This window comes from Nasonia vitripennis, chromosome 5 (genome assembly GCF_009193385.2).
Source record: "Nasonia vitripennis strain AsymCx chromosome 5, Nvit_psr_1.1, whole genome shotgun sequence".
NCBI lineage: Eukaryota > Metazoa > Arthropoda > Insecta > Hymenoptera > Pteromalidae > Nasonia > Nasonia vitripennis.
In genome coordinates this window covers 10,304,083-10,321,484 of record NC_045761.1, presented here as the reverse complement: position 1 = coordinate 10,321,484, position 17,402 = coordinate 10,304,083, and the positions used below count along the sequence as shown (strand labels likewise).

At 48.8% G+C, this 17,402-nt stretch overlaps 1 protein-coding gene across 2 annotated transcripts in view; it reads left to right on the top strand.

The window, feature by feature from the left end:
• Positions 1 to 17,402, top strand: part of LOC100124138 (unconventional myosin-XV) — a 65,784-nt gene that overhangs the window by 47,270 nt on the left and 1,112 nt on the right. For both annotated transcript variants that reach the window (XM_016990081.2, XM_016990080.2), the window contains exons 27-33: positions 13,390 to 13,835; positions 15,020 to 15,320; positions 15,512 to 15,907; positions 16,486 to 16,670; positions 16,760 to 16,892; positions 16,962 to 17,175; positions 17,255 to 17,391. In XM_016990081.2, the coding sequence (XP_016845570.1) occupies positions 13,390 to 13,835; positions 15,020 to 15,320; positions 15,512 to 15,907; positions 16,486 to 16,670; positions 16,760 to 16,892; positions 16,962 to 17,175; positions 17,255 to 17,391 (1,812 nt within the window). The remainder of the gene's footprint in view (positions 1 to 13,389; positions 13,836 to 15,019; positions 15,321 to 15,511; positions 15,908 to 16,485; positions 16,671 to 16,759; positions 16,893 to 16,961; positions 17,176 to 17,254; positions 17,392 to 17,402) is intronic.

The window sequence follows — 17,402 nt, the reverse complement described above, 5'->3', positions numbered from 1 at the left end:
ACATTTTCGTTTCGGCGTTCCGATTACGCGGACTGCACACGTGGGCCGGCGTTTGTTTGTTATATGATTTACGCGCACAGGTATCCGATATCCGTATCCGCACCTTTCCCGCTTATGCACTGTAAACATGTACCAGTTAGTCCACCCACGACTTTGAATTCCAAGGGAATCGTAGAGAGAAACAAACCGAATCATCCAACCTACTCCATTACCTCCCTTTCTCTCAGAATTCAATCGGCTCTTCTCTACCCAAGCCGCGCATCCTCCGACTACCGTCCCTTTTCCCATCCAGAAATAGAAGGGACTCTACAGATCGGCCACACACACAGACGTAGAGATATCGCGTCCGTGAAATGCAAATTCCACAAGTAGCAGCAGTAGCGCGACCCAGATTAAGTGCATATACGCTCCTACATCGCACACGTTCTCCAGCTCGGCTCGACGCAAGTCGTGAGTCTGCGCGCGCGAGCGGCTCCCTCTCGCCGTACAGTAAGTGTATACACTCAACGGCGCGCAATCTATAGGGGGAAGGAACGCGACTGCTGCTGCAGCGCAGCGCGAGCGCGTTTTCAGTTGCCCGAGCGTCGCCGACGCGCGCGCCTGTCGACTGCTCTTTCTGCCTATCTGTCTCTCTTTCTCCTGGCTGCGGTTTTCTCGATTCCGCCCTGTGAGATCGAGGTTTTCGTTGTATGGCTTGAGTGTGCAAAGGATATACGCGCGAGTAGTGCTGGATTTTTTATTCTTTACACGTGAGTGCGGCCTTTGTTTTATGGTCGACGGGGGGATTTGTTTTTGAGTTTTGACTTACGTTGTATTTTAATTGAATCTTATAGGTTGGTTTGTGTGAATTTGTTACGTGTCGATCTTCTCTCTGTGGAAATTCATCGTTGCTTTGGAAACCGTTTGTTACGTATATTGTTGAAGGATCACCAGTGTCATAGCATTTCCTTTTTACTCAACGCAGTTATTAGCATCCGAAGAAAGATGCGTTATTTTCATGAGATGCAAATGACAGCCCGAACATGTGTGTAAATATTTATAGACGTGCGCGATGGCATTTCAAAACGTAAATACGAAACACGAGACGATCGTAAATTTGGTCCAGCCGCGTGCGTCGATTGTATTCGGAGACAGTTTCTCCATTGTCAGACTTAATGAATAATCACCTCACCGAACTGTTGTTTAACGATTTCTGAATTTTTTTCCGCTAACGAGTGTCAGTGTAATTATAAAATTGCGCGCGTATCTCACATTACACGTCGATGAAAATTCGCCGGACCATGTTCGAAGTTTCGCAAGTCACGGGGCCGTCAGAAGCGATTATCTCTCGGGATTTTCTTCGCTAATCCAAAAGAAACGCAACAAGTGTCCTTTTGCGATCCAAAAGCCACGGCAGCGAGTCTCACTCGCGTCGTTGCGACAGACTGTACATTAGCGGCGATATCTATCTCTCCGGCGCAGCCGTACGTCAAAATTGTCACCCCGCGTCACTCTCTCTCACTCTTTCTCCCGGCCAACGAGTGTACATAATATAAATGTATTACGCGCCCGCGTGCCAGCGGGATTTTCGTCGATTTAAATGTCGTAAGAGTGAAAGGCTCGCGCGCTTGGTCTCCCGTGTATAAAAAAGCTCGGTAAATACCTCGTGGCAACGGTCTGCACAATTATGTTTTCCTCAAAAATACTTCATTTCTCGCTCTCTCACACAGCGGAGCAAGCCTATAACGACTCGCATATTCGGCTCTCCACGCGCCGCTCGTTTTGTGAAAATAGCCCGCGCGCAGGTAATGGATTCTCGCTGGCTCCTCGAAACGAGAATAATAAGGAATTTTCTCGAATCCGCGGCGCAGTTGTCGAAATGAAACGCTCAATTATACATCGGAGAACTTTCGAACTCGAAGAACGCAAAAACGCATCCTCGCTCGCATAGTTATAAATTTAATACGCGGAAATCCGCGAAAAATTTACAAGGGCCATTTATTACTCGCGAGAGAGATAGAGATTCGAGGCGTGAACGCGCAATTCATTGATAAAGCAAACAGCGCAAAAACATTAGCATCTCTCGCGCACACGTACACGTACACACATCCCTTGCACTTACGGCAGCGGGTATCGCGCATAAACACACACAGAAAGGAATGGAATGTATAGTGGTCGCTCTCCGCGGGGCTCTCTCATGTCGCTAGTCGCGCAGCTCGAGTTCCGCATCCTTCGTAAGGCCGCTGCCGCCGATGATTTCTATTCCAGAGAGACCACTCGCGCAACAATCTCTGCACCGCGCGCTCTTGATCTGACTTGCATTTGCGCAATGTGGCGTTCGGCTACATTGCGTGTCTCCCGGGTATTTGCTATTTGCGCCTCTCTCGCGCACGGCGGAGATATTATACATGGGAGAGAGAAAGAGTTACGAGATACATAATACGAGAGCGCGACCGCCGTTACCTTAGTTATATTATCGCACGTGACACAGGGGACCAGCGTGTACGTGCGCATATGACGCAAGGTTTTGACGTATACAACGGAGATGAGGGAACCATCTTGACTCCCCCGCGTGGATGCATTGTATAAATATCGCCGATGCGCTCGCGTTTTATGCAGTGTTTGCAAACAAAGTCCCTCTATACGCGCGCGAAAGTGTGCGGGAGAGAGCCTCTCGGGCTCAGAGAGGATAGATAGGATCTCGCTCGTACGTAATCGTATGCACGTTATTTAATATCGAAAGTTAGAGCCGCAGGAACTCTATAAGTGCGCTATATATATATATATATGTGTGTGTGTGTGTGTGTGCGTGTGCGCCGATGCAGGAGGGAGACGATGCGCGAGAGGCCTACAGGGCCCCCTTCTCGTGATTTATGTTATTAACAAGAGAGCTCGTGTGCGCTGCGAGATCTCTTCTATTTTTGCACCCGCGCGTGTTCAAACTTGAAAATTTTCTTCGATTTAAACACCGAGAGAGAAACTCGCTGCTGTTTGCAGTCTTTTCGGAATTTACGACGCCGGGCGTCGATATAAAAGTGCGCTGTGCACGCATATGCCTATACTCGCGCATGCGTTATTCATCGCGTGATGCGTTCGCGCGAATGCGAAAGAGACGTCCTTTCTTCTTTGGCGAATCCTCCATCGGACAAAACGAACGAAAACATCGGAGTCGACTTCTTTAAAAAAAAGCGCATTCAGCGCCATTGTTATCCCCGCGTCAAAAGAATCTCTGCACGAAGACCTATTTTCAACCGAGGGGCTGAAAGAACCGCATGAATCATCAAGCGACACAGCGTTTTGTCCCGCGAACTTTCGAATCGATCGATGAAAGACCTCCTTGTGTGCGTATATCTTGATTTATTGGGTCACGAAAACACGATGTGCCTATATAATTGAAACGTGCAATAATAGAACGGCTGCTGCGGGTTTACGTAATCTCGCGTCTGCTCCTTTTGATCCGGGCAGCCACGGATCGCTGCAGGTCTCTCCTCTCCGCTGTTCTCGCACGCCTCGCCAATCACTTTAATAATGTGGCAAAAACAAACTCCTCGCGTTATGCAAGCGGAGAAGATCTGCTGCTGCTGCTTCTTCTTAGCCTCGGGTTTTCGTGCAGGGAAAAACGATTTTCGATCGGTTGGTATTTCGAGCTCGAAGGAGAATTGGTTTTTTCTTAAAGAGGATTGCAGATGCGTGCGCGTGAATTGATTATCTTCTGTTGTAATTAGAAGATTGACGCGCCAAGATAATATTAATTACTCCGCCGCGTTATGTAAAGCGAATATTCATAAACCTTGCTTTGTCTTGCCGAACGAAGGAAGATCGTAATGTAATCGATGATTTTTCCGGGATTTCTCGCTTCGAAGATCTTTACGGTTGTTATTCGACGGCGGTATTTAAATTCTCGGATTGAGCAATGCGCGTCTTTTTTCGAAAAGCCGTCGAGGGATCGCAGAATTATAAGTACGGGGTTTCTCGCACTGGAAACTGAATAAGTGCTCAACTGCGAAATCTTGTAAGAGTCACTCGAGTTAATGTCCAGGCGTAATTCGGTTATGTAAGCCTCTAAATCTTGACTCGCGAAATTAATATGTCAGGCTGTTATATGCCCGTGCGGAAAAGGTGTATTGCTATTATTCACTCGTTTCTTTTTTTTTATTAACGGTTCTTCATCGCGCTCTTATGTAAAACACAATGGTAATCGCAACAAGTCGGCCAACTTGTACTTAGCATCGGCGAACGTATAATGGTACACGATTCTTCGAGTTGCAAAGAGTCCCGAGCTCGTAAACAAAAGATCGATGGGTGAATTTCGAGAAAAACGAACAAATGACAACATATCGAACAATACAACCGCTGCGAGTATAACCCAAATACCTCTCCCCGCAGACGTTTCCACAAACGAAACAATTCAGTGTTTTCTCGTGTAAAAATCCCTTTTCTTCTCGGCCTATACAAGCCCGCATATTTCACCATCGCCGGGCGGCAAATTAGATTTTCAAATTCCCTGATATTTTTCTCGTCTTTATTAGGCCAGCAGTGTGTACAAACACGTGTAGAGCCCAACACGCACGCATGCGCACAAAAGACACACGAGATAGAAGGCGTGAGTGGTTTTTCGCTCATACCGGTACGAAATAATCATAATGAAAGGTGCTGCTTCATTGTCCTGACGAGGTCGGATCTCACGAGTTTTCTCACGGTAGTGTATAGAGCGACGAGAGCGAGAGAAGATGCTCGAACTTGCTCTCCTCTCTCTCCCTCTCCTTCGCGCGAGTTTCCTCCTTCCGCCTATCTATATCTCGGTCGCGCGCGCGGTGTGTATAAAGTCAACGGCAAATTAGAGAGCCGACCGAAAATCAAGCAGAACCGCGTGTGCATCGAAACTTCCACTTTCGTCTTTCTGCTTTTTCTTTATTGTTCGGCGACGTTCACGTGGAAAACCGTGCGGATGCGTGGATCGGTGAAGGGGATTCGGTAATTAGTCCGGAGTACGAGCGTGAATAATCAGCCGGCTGATGGACGCGAGTGATAATGCGTGTGCCGTTAGATACGAAAAGATCGCGAGGATTGTAAATTAGTGGAACGGGTTTAATTTGCTGGACAATTTAGCCTCCGCGATTTTCGGCAGCGATAATATTCAAATTCCATGTTTTGGTGAGTTTTGTACAAACCAAAGGGTTCCGATTGTTTACACTCGTATTCAAATTTATGCGTATTTTAATTTCGTGTACATCACGGGCCGTGAGAATGTTTTTTCTCCGGGAGTAATTCAGCAATCATCAATCGTAGAGAATTTGATATTGAACGATTGTTGAAGAAGCTTACGTATACAAGCAAAAAACAAACGAGTGCGCGTCTGCAAAGCCGATTAGCAAAAAACCAGAGGAAAGAAGAACCGGTGACCAGCCTCGGAACGAAATATGCATCTGACCTCTTTTCCTCCTATAATCCAGCCACCTCTCATATACTCGCCTCGAGTCTTCGACTTCTATGCTTATCTAGGACACAGTCGATTTCTGCCTCGCAACAGCTCTTCGCTAACAAAAACCTCGTAATCGCGCGACTCTCTCAAATGACTCGATGAAACGTGAACTCGACCTTCGACCAGTGGATCTCGACGACGACGACGATGATGACGAGAATGATTAGGCGACCCTAGCTACGGTCGTCTCGTCGCGGAAGTGGAATGTAATTTCCTCTCTATATCTGCGTCTCCTAAAGGCTCGTGTTGTTGTTGTTGGTGGAGCTGCGCTTGTTTTCTAAAGCAAAAATCATTTCCACAGAGAGAAAGATGCGATGAATATTATTGGAGAAAGTTTCGTGCTGTGTCTCGACCGGTTCATATTATGATATACTTGAACGCGCTTCACGTGCATGATGTTCCTGTGACTGGTAAATTCTCTCGCGTGCGCGGGAACAAGACATCAGGACGCGTATAACAATCAAAATGCACGCTGACTCGGAAAACCACTCGTTCAATTATTTCCGTTCCTCTCCCTTTCTTTTTTTTCAAGAAAATCACAGACACACGTACAATTACAAATGATCAGAGAGCACCGTCTCAATTTTCTAGTTAGATGCGAAACGAGGCCAGTGCGTGACACAGCATATAAACAATCTCCCCGACGATTTTCTCGATCTTCGAGTAATTGAGATTCCTCGTGTCATTAGAAGCGAAGGTACACTGTGGTCCAGCGTCGTGAAAGTGCCGCGCGGCGCGTGTGAAGCTCCCGATGTCGTGCCTGCCCTAAACACCGGAATCAGAAAGAGAAGGGAAACGAATCTCGCAACCTCAGTCCCGATCATCCAAGATGATGATGGAGCGCGAGGTAGCGGACTCCGAGGGCGTCTTCTCGCGGCGGCTCTCGGGTAACTGGGCCGAGCTACCCCAGACGCTGCGCAAGAAGCAGAAGCACCGCCCGGAGATCCTCAGCCAGTTCACCGACATGTCCGAGTCCGAGTGCGAGTATCGGCGCGTCGAGAGCAGTGCCAGTAGTCATTATCAGCAGAACAACAACAACAACCAGCCGGTGAACAAGAGGGTCGTTAAGCGCTCCGAGTTCCTCAGGCGACTGGAGAACAGAAACCTGTTGCACTTGCAGCATCAACCGCCCTCACCGATACAATACCAATCGCAGACTCAGATACAGCAACAGCAGCAGTTTAACAGACGCTCGATGCCGGACTACAGGTTGAGGTACGAGGCCCAGGACATCCAGCGCCGGAGCCTCGTGAACCTCGACAACGGCAACTCGACGACGCACTTCAGCGAGAAATATAACGCGAAGTTACACCTATCCGACGACGAGCGGAAGACCAATTCCCCGGACAGCCTACTGGTCAGGTCCTCGGAGTCAGAATCCAGCATCAGCGACGAGTACGGACACACCGATGACTCCGGCGCCGTCCTCGAGAAGGCTTCGTCCTTCGACAACAAGAAGCGCAGCAGCGGCAGCAGCTCCAACGGCAAACGATTCGAGACCGAGATCCAGCAGCAGCCACAACCGCAACAGTCCATCCCGCTGAGACACCGCTTCGCCAAGTTCTTCACCAAGTCCGGTGACGAGCACAAGAGCTCGAACGGAAAGTCCAGCGAGTCCAATAAGTTGGACGTCAACAAGAACAACGTGCCGACAAAGAAGGAGAGCCTGGTGCACAGGTTCGAGTACGAGAACATCCCGAGGATCGACATCGCCAAGCTCGAGCAGCGCAGCACTAGCTCCTGCGGACTCTGGAACAAGTCCAGCAACGGCGACAACAACAAAAGGAACGTGTCCTCGCCCCAGCCCACGATCGAGCAGCTGCGAGCGGAGGAGGGCTGCCTGCTGAGGAACCGACGAAACTCGGCCAGCAGTTCGATGTTCGGCGGCGAGCAGCAGAGGAGCGCCGAGGAGATGAGGCTCGAAGTTCTAATCAAAGACTACTACACGGGCGACGAGGCCAGGAGCGTCGCCGCCGAGAGGAAGCTCTCCAAGATGGAAACAATACGCGAGGAGAAGGACGGCAGCAAGCTCAGCGTGCGGGAAATACTCAAGAGGTTCGAGGAGCTCAGGTCGCAGAACGACTCGCAGCTGATGGACGAGAGATCGAGCGATCGCACCCTCACGACCATCCAGGAGACTCTGAAGAAGCTCGACGAGAAGGTCAAGAGCTATCAGGTCTGCTTATACCGCCGATCAGTTTATACACCTTTATAGCGTGTTCACTCGGAATTAGCTTCGTATATCGGGGGGCGTAGAAAGCGCAGTCTGGATGAGCTTTTTTCGGATATAAAGCGGCGGAATTAGCGCTACTACTCACTACTAACTTCTCACTACTACCTATAACTACCTGATTTTCAATCGAACCGTAATCGCAGAAAATTCCACCCATTACGCCTGCATCGATCACCGCGTACGGCAATTCCGGCCTCCTCTATTCATCATGGTACGAATTTTTGCCCTCGGAATAAATGCTCCTCCATAAAACAATTTCCTGCCAAATTATTTCGCTGTCCCCCTCCTATATTCAACGACATTTTTCTTGATCGTCGTCGTCGACGACGTATCGAAAAAGACCTCAGGACTTTCGCCGATTAATCTCGAGAGCCCAGAGGCAGAGCGCCGCTCGCGCTACTCACCTTTCACTGCAGAATGTGAAATTCAGAACGGAAGCGACTGTTTTGCGGGTCGTCGTTAATGTCTGGCTTTATACGCGAGAGTTTGAGTCCACGTTTTCCCCCATCTTTCTTTCGCGCGTCGTTGTATATATAATACTCTCCTTCGTTTTTCTCCTGAGAAACAGACGCGCTAGCCGAGTCGCGGCATTACACTCGGGGAGGACATACGAAGCGCGGCGATGAATAATTTACGCGGATCGGCTTATTTATGCGATCGGGCACACCGGTCGAGCGGGAAAAGTGTTTTCGCGGAGAATAGCGGCGACGCTGAGCGATCGGCGTCATCCATTTTCAACAGGATGATGATAAATAATTAGGGTCTCTCTTCGCGAATTCGTTTTTTTTTTATACGCGCAGTAAAAACAGGGTCGTTAAATAGGAGATTCTTATCCGAGAACTCATCAGCTATACTCTCGGATTTATGCGTAACGGGACGGAATTTCGTCCCCTCATTTTTTTCGCGAGAAACGCTCGATTTTTGCAATTGAAAGAGGCACACTGTATCGAACTGGCTTAGAAAGAGAGATCGTGATTATTTTCACTTTGCTGAAAAGGGACCCGAGCCGGTATAACCGGACGACCCATCGGCGCTGGCACCTCTCTCGAAAAGTAAAGCAGCTTTTCCTTAATAAACAGCTGCCGCGTACGCCTATATCAACCGGTAATGAGCGTGTATATGACAAACCAGACGCCTCTCGCAACGTGATTATATAAATTACGCTGGTTTCTTTTCGAAAAAAATTTCTGCGACATGAGTTCTGGTTAAATTTCGATTTTTATCTCCTCCGAGGCGGCACTTACCGAATATCGTATGATTTTTACGATACGCGACGAGAGGAATATCAAAGAACTCGCGTATTACATCCGCGACTAAAAATACAGCTTTCATCATGCAGGTCGCACGCTAATTCCGTTTTCAAACATGATAATTAAACGCGACGTGCTCGTAATATTGAGTCACCACTCACCGTACATACACGCGGGCAATTTGAATGTGTGTATGCACATCTAGTTAAGCACAATATGCAACGATTCCTCCGCAGCGCGCGGGTAGTCCTTATTGCATCGGAGGATCAGCCGTGCCTCCGATAGCTCGTCGCTCAAGATTACACGGTACTTCCAATATAATTTGTCTCGCAGCGTCGTGCACCTCGCGCGGTGCTTTAACAAACGAGATATCCGCTCGATGATCCGTGTAGCTTCGTGCTGTTATTATTTCACGGCCATAACGCGCGTGAATTCGAATAAATCGACGCGTGAGCGTGTGCGATAATGCTGTATACCTGCGAATTTGTTTTCCGTCTGCAATTTGCATGTATCAGGGCTGGGTCGAATTAAGTAACTTTTTGTCAAAAATGGGATAATTGCTGTGAGAGAACCGATCCGAGTTACAGGGAAAAATTAAGTTTTTTGTTCCGTTACCACGAACTCAATCACCCGAGCAGAGCTAATCGAGCGATCAGCCGACTCAGCGCCACCCTTTAGCATGCAGATGATCCACGGGAGCACCAGGAAGCGACTAACGACGGATTTCCACAATTACGCGAGAGCAACGTAACAGGAGTTCTCTCTCTCTCTCTCTCTCTCTCTCTCTCTCTCTCTCTATTTCTCTCTCTCTCTCTCTCTCGCTCTCTTTCCCGGCTCACACGCGCCGCTGCCGAGAGAGAGAGAGAGAGAGAGAGAGAGATCAACGACCTCGGGATTGAGTTTCGTTTTGTTCCTTATTAACGCGCCCGTTACGCCGACTCGCGTTCTCACTCGTAATTTTTTCTCGCGTATACACACACACACACACACACACACAATCGCACATATCCTATACGCGCCGCTACCGCGCCCAACGAGGGAACGTGGAATCGCGCGCTTTTCATCAGGTTCAGGGTCGTGTGCGCCGCGCGCGTTTGGGATTATCGTTTACGTATATTCTGTGTATATTTACGCGCAAGAAAGTGTGTAACAGGATATCTATCGCGACTCTTTTATCGCGCGGATTCGAAATCCAAAAACTCCGTGACACTTCGTCATATCTCGCGTGCTTTCACGAGCGCGCAAAAATCGAAAAGCGATAACGCATGTGTACACGCGTGTTTAATGTCGAAACGAGAAACTCCGTATAAGCTACTTTCTAGGCTCGCGCGCATCCGAGTTTCTAATAAAGAATTTCATCGGCGCCGTTGATGATAATGTATAATAATCAGCCTCTTTCTCTCTGCCGTATAAACGAAAAAAGACGACACCGCCATAAAAATTACCGCATCCTGCTGCGCCGCCGCGCCCAAGATGATGCACTTGCCGCGTTATAAGTACACTTGTCGCGACAAAAAGCGGCGAGCGCTGGACAAAGCCCCTGATCCGCGCTAACAGACTTATAACTGTAAAGTCAGCCGCATGTGTATGCGCGCGAGCCGCTGCTGCATCGGCGATGTTCATATCGCGGATTATCTGGGTCAGGGTCGACGACGTCTCTCTCCTTCTCTTGAGCCGTTGCCGGAGTTCATCTCAGTGGGATAGCCTCCTGCTGCTGATGCTGCTGGGGATGTATATTATACACATGCACATGTCGCGGTATCTAGGACAGCGCGAAATTGCTTTACCGATAGACCGGCTTTTCACGCGTGCACCTCCGCGTCTATAGCTCGCACTGCAGAAGCGGAACTGCTAGGATAATTTCGCCAGGGAAAATTGCGGTGCCCGTGCGAGTTTGGCACTGCTGCAGTAGCGGCGTTTATTATTGAGATTCTACTGGACGAGTATCCGCTCGTAATGACCGGCTTTCTTTTATTTTCGGCCTGGGAGCACGGCTCTCTGCGTGCAAAAAGATCGGCATCCACTCTCGTGGATTTGAGGAAAGTGGCAGTAAAGACGTTTTTCCGCCGATACAGCCCGCGTATTATACACGCGTCGGTAGGTAGAGCGATTTTTTTTGTTCGAGCTTAGGAAAATACGCCGTTTTCAGCGATGGACGATATGATTACGGAGTGCTGAGAGCGCGCGTACACGAACTCTCCTTTTATGCGAGCAAAAAATCGCGAGTTATAATTATAGAATCTATACGGAGAATGTGAAAGCTACCTGTCACCGCGTGCGGCGAAACAATATCCCGTAAAAACGGCTATTTTCGCGAAACAGTCATTGCGTCAGGGGATAAGAGGTATTTCGTGCCGTTACACGTGTGTGTGCTCGAATTTACTTTAATTTCGGAGAGCAATTACGTACTCCTTCTCAAACACACATCAAAAGATTGTCACCGACACTCGAGCTCCGTAAACCTTACAAAAATATCTCATCACCTCGAGTTAAAAAGTAATTCGAAAAAACTCTTTAACACGCACTTATCTCAAATTGTCGAGGCAAAAACGAAACCTTCGCGAAAAAGGTCTTTAAACGGAATTAAATCCTCGGCGCGGAGCAATCTCGGTCTTCCCCGCAAACAATCATTGATTTGCACAACGACACTATAACGACGGCAATCCACTTCCCATTACAAATAATCCCTCGAGCCGAGCTCCTCCTCGGCGAAGTAGGCGCAAAATGCGAGAAAGCGCTCGAAGCGCGTTCTCGCACCGATCGGGAGATGCAGGATTATTCCGGATCGCGGAATTGCCGGGCATTTCTTCGGCTGCGATCCTCGAGGCGGCGAAAATCGAGACACACGGAGAGAGAGTACCGGTACACGTTCTCCAATGGAACGTGTTTTTTGCGCGGCGTGCGTTTATTCATCTCTCTCCGAGAGAGACCTGTGCGTGCGCGTGTATCGATGGGAGTGTGGGTTTTCCTTGCGTCGGATTGACCCGAGATGTATACAAGAAATTCGTTTTATCATTTCGCTGAACTTGGCATCGAATTACATAGCATTTTACTTAAGGTGAAAAAACGCTCGCGCGCACCTTTGCACTCGCGGCACGAACGTTTGCGAAAAGAGAAGAGAGTCGCTTATCAGGGGAGAAGGAAGAATCAATAGGGCAGTTCGATAAGAGGCGCTTTAAATCGGCACTTATGGGAGGCTCGATCGAGGTCGCGTGCATTCGATTAGGATCAAATTAATTTTATTCTTTCTTCGTCGGGCAAAGTACGCGTCGGTGTTTAATTGTCTTGTTAAGTCGTCGTAAAGTTCCGAGATAAGAAGATTTACGTAGTTGCCGTACGCGCAGCATCTTGCTTCTGCACCCGACGGCTGATGAAATAACAATTTGTCAGATTTTCACTTGGCGTTTAGCTGGAAATTTTTTAAGAGAAACGGACAAATACAGAAATATTAATTTTATCAAAAGAAAGTTGAGCCGTCCAGAAGCTCGCAAAGTTTATTGAGAAAGTTCGCGTTTGCCTGCGGAAGAAATACCCATTTAATGAGATACTGTGTCACAGACGCACACGTCTGCAACGCGAGCAGCGAAGACGAGTCAGCGATAAGAGTCCACCGAGCCGTACTACGATGCATAGCGTCCGAATGCATCGTAGACGTTAGCTCAATGGTTAGAGCACAGGCCTCTGGCTCTCGGGTCCGCGAGTTCTCAGTCCCGTCGTCTACTTTTTCGCTTTCGACTCTGTCTCCTCTCCGTTTGTAACAACTGCAGATAAATAAAGCGTAAATAATTTTATGAAATGTCCGTTTAATCCGTGTACCCAAGGGCTATAGACGCGCTGCAGATATCACTCGATGAAAAAAAAGTGCTGATAACTTACAGCTACGTACAGCTAATGATAATTCGTCCAGTCATAACGATTATACCCTGCGATTATCACGATTAACATTTGCAAGCCGAGAGTATAATAACACCTGTAAATAGCTTAACGCAAGGGAAAACCGAGCCGTTTTACGAGACGTCTGCGACGATGTGACCAATGGTAATTACGCCCAGAGAGAGCAGATGCGCCACGCGGACATATGGCCGGTCATGATTGCAGAATCTCTGTCTTTGTCAAAAAGCGCATGCAGGAAGGACTATAGGTACCTGCTCGCGCGTAAAACCGTTGTGTCTGATTGCCGCACATCTCACTCTATATATAAAGCAATCACCATTAGCCCCCGTTTGTATCGCAAAAATCCGTTGTGCGCCATGATATACAATCGAATCCGCAACGCGGCTATGACGTAAAACTGCTACCGTAAACCCGATTAATTTTTCTCCCCGCGCCATATGGCTGGAAGACAGTTTTTCCGAAGAAAAGCTCGCCAAAGGTCCCGTTAACGTTCCTGTTTTACCCTCGGAGACGACAAAATTTAAACCAAAATCAATTTTATAAAATTACAGATCGAGCACAAGCCGGCGCACAAGAACAACCACCACCACCAGGAGAACCACGTCTCCCAAATCAGCAAGAGCATAGTCTCGCAGGCGAATCACTCGGCACCGCTGTCCAGTCACGGTCACCAGTATGGCAGTCCCGTACCACCCTCGACGAGTCCTCAGCATCACCCCGAGTACATGCAAAATGGACTGTCCAACGGACGCAACGGCCACGGGCCACAGATCAACGGCGGCATGCACTACCAGAAAAACGGCAAGATGTCCGGAAGCTCGCATCAGCTGCACCAGCAGCATTCGAACCAGGAGTGGCGTCAACAGGAGGACGCCGCGCCGAGGAACGAAGACGGACTCTACGACGGGGCTGCTGACGGCACGCGGACGGTCGTCAACGACGGAAAGCACTCGCTGCTCCAGTATGCCATGCTCAACTTCAGGCAGAGCACCGACAAGTGAGTTTTCTCGTTTGATATGCCGAATTTATTTATTTGCTCTGCGCGCTAAATTGCAATGAGTAAATATAAGCATTTCACGGGTCAATAAAGTTAACGGCCGAGTTCGTTTAAAGACTTTTTTAATTAAGCCGGCGTTACGGCCCGTCATAAATGTTGAGAAATCGCTCCGGAAGCTAACGGGTGGCAATAATATTATTCAACGACGTTTCGTCGATATCAGTCGTTCACCATGCATTTCAACGCCTCCAATATTTCCATCGAAATGCCGCGTCGATAACAGCAATTGCCGATATGTCACAAGAACGTTCCCTGTAATAATTATGTACGCGCGATGTTTCCAATAAGGGAGAATTAGTCTGCGTGACGCGGAAAACTATAACATCAATTCCAGCGTACACTACATATTTATCAAGCGGAGTAATTACGCTGCGCTCTTCGCTCGCTACCCAAACCAGGAAAAGAAAGCCGCCGACGATATTGTACCCCACCAGCTCACATCATCGTACGAGCAAGTCCAACAGCCGAGTGTACATAGCCTAGCCGAACTTTCGATCTTCTTTTTTATTCTCGTACGCGAATCTTCCGTACGCGAAAGCCGCGAGTTTGAGAAATCTACGAATCTCCTCGAAATTTCTAGAAAAAAAGAGGTTGACACGTATATCCCTTCGGTCAAGAGCGAGAAAACGCGGAACAACGGCCGTAAGTACTTACGTGTGCCCGTCCGAGAGAGTAATTAACGTCCTTGCGCAAGAAGTCGCTCCTTAGCTGGTACCCGAGAAAGCATAACGCGCTCGCACGGAAGATATCATTAAAAGTCTATCCTCTGCTCTCGAGAGCTACGTGAGCCCGGCTATCTTCGGATACGCGCTTCTCATTGCTGCGCCGCCCGTACCTCGAGTTACACGCGTTTAGTGCTTTCTCGTACGTCGACTCGTCGTCTACTTCCTAGTCTCCGCGTGGCAGTCGTCTGTTTGCATTCGAGATCTGTTATTTGTCAAAGTTGGAGCCGCGCGCGCACGAGCTCGATGATTGCACGCGGCGGCGCATGTGAAAAAGAGGAAGAGCTCGGTTGCACGGCGCTGTTCCTGCGCGAGCGATTTAACGGTGCACGCGCGTACTTGGACTCTGACTTTTGCGGGAAGAGTGCGCGATAAGGGGCTACATCAACGACCAACTTTCAGATTCGAGATGCTGAAGACGGCCGACGGCTCGATCAGCGGCTCGCTCAAGGTGATTGAGTCCCTGAAAGGCAAGAAGAAGGGCAAGAAGGGCAAGAGCCAGGACGGCGCCGAGTGGACGTGGAAGGAGCAGGTCGACCTGGTCAAGTACTCGCCGGTCCCGATCGAGCAGAGCCTGCTGCGTCTGGACAACGAGCTCAGTGCACTGGCGGTCGAGTGCTTCCTCTGCCTGATGCGCTACATGGGCGATCAGCCGTTGCCGCCCGACATGAGCGAGGTCAAATGCGTCTACACGATCCTAATGGTGAGTAGGGAGCAAAAAGTTGCGAGATCGGGAACTACTGCTATGTCCCGCGCGCGCGAGAGAGCTTCTTTTTCTCGCCTTTGGCCAGTATCAGACCGATCGGCCATCCGCCGCGGCTATAAGCTGTATGTATGTTACACAACCGCGAACTCGAGGAAGGGAAAAAAATTAATTCGCCTGTTGGGTTACAGCACTGCCATAAATTCGAGCTCCTGCGCGACGAGGTTTACTGCCAACTGATGAAGCAGACGACGAACAACAAGAGCCCGAACCCGGACAGCTGCCAGCGGGGCTGGCGGCTCTTCAGCATCGTCGCGGCCTACTTCACCTGCAGCGACGGCCTCAAGCCCTACCTCAGCAAGTATCTCGAGACCGCGGCGTACGACAAGCGGCGAGCCTACCACGGTACCGCCACCGTCTGTCTACAGAACCTCAGGAAGACCGTCAAGTACGGGGGACGCAAGAACGTGCCCAGCGTCGAGGAGATCATGGCTATCAGTGCCGGTAGAAACGCCAAGAGGCAGATCTACAGGCTGCCTGGGGGCACCGAGCGGGTCATCAACACCAAGTGCACCACGGTCGTACAGGTATGTCATATGTTTATATGTTTATATAATATAGAAATAAATTTATTGTAAGTGGTAAGTGAGGGCACTAACTTGTCCACTGATGAGCAAAGATTGCTGGCGAAGCTGACGGCAAGCTGCGTAGATCGACGATAGATGATGTTGTCCAGATTACTAACACAAAACACTGAAACATAATTAAATTTCATTAAAATTCGCTACTGACGCTAATCGCGACATAAAATTCTTTTGTAATTATGATTGCTCGATGGTGATTCGACCGCAATCTCCGTCCGCACAATGCGGCCTACGGTTTCGTTGACGTATGATACTTTTCTTACGTGCGCACGGGATTCTCGCTCTGGGCGTAGAAAGTCGGGTCGGATATGTTTTTATATTTACTCTCCACGAGCTGACGGCTCTCTTTGTATTCGCGAGTACGTGACAGAATAAAATGCGCATTGTTGTATAGTATTATAATCTCCGCGGAGGTTTCTAATTTCACGTGACGTTAATCGGGTAAAATAATTGCTTCTGAGTTTTGCGATGAAAATCAGGGGTATAAAGCTAATATTAAAGCTAATTGTTTACTTTTCCAGGACGTCATCGAGGAAATGTGCAATATCATATCCGTGAGGAATCCCCACGAGATGGACGAGTTCTCATTGTACTGCATAGTCGACGGAGACGCCTTTACCATGCCTCTGGCGAGGGACGAATACGTGCTCGACGTTACCACCGAGCTGCACAAGAACCATCAGCTGTTCTACCTTATCTTTTGCAGGTAAAATATCAACTAACTCGATTGAACCCGTTGATTCTAATTTACCCCGGTATATATTCTAAGTTAAAATAATTTTCGAAAAATTGTAGGTCTGTTTGGTACTACCCGCTGCGCCTGGACGCGCCACTCTACGTCGAGGTAGTTTTCAACCAAATCGCGCCCGATTACCTCGAAGGCTTGCTCCTGGTGTTACCCGGGGAACATTTACCCCAGGAAGTCATTGTACGTACATTATTTCTAAAAATATTCACTTTCTACCTCGAGGAGTACAAAATTAACAAATTTTTGCAGTACGACATGGCGCAGATCGCAGCCCTGCTCCATAGAGCGGCAGACTTGAAAAACGAGAGGGAGGAACCGACGACGAAACGAATCAAGTACCTCCTGCCAAAACCGGCTCTAAGTTTGAGAGAACCCAGACCGCAACAATGGGCCAACATGGTACAGCAGGCTTGGTCCAACGTGCAACACAGCAGCATCGCGAGCTGCAAAGCCCAAGTGCTCGGTAAGAGAAATTCGCTTCTCATCGTTCTGAGAGATCTTTTAGATCGCAATCGACTAACGAAATGATTTCGCTTTCACAGAAATACTTTCGAAATGGCCACTGTTCGGCTCGAGCTTCTTCGCTGTTAAGAGAGTACCAGAGGGTAAAGAGAAGGGTGGAGACCACATTCTAGCTTTAAATCGACACGGTGTCCACTTTATCGACCTCATAACACACGTACGTACATA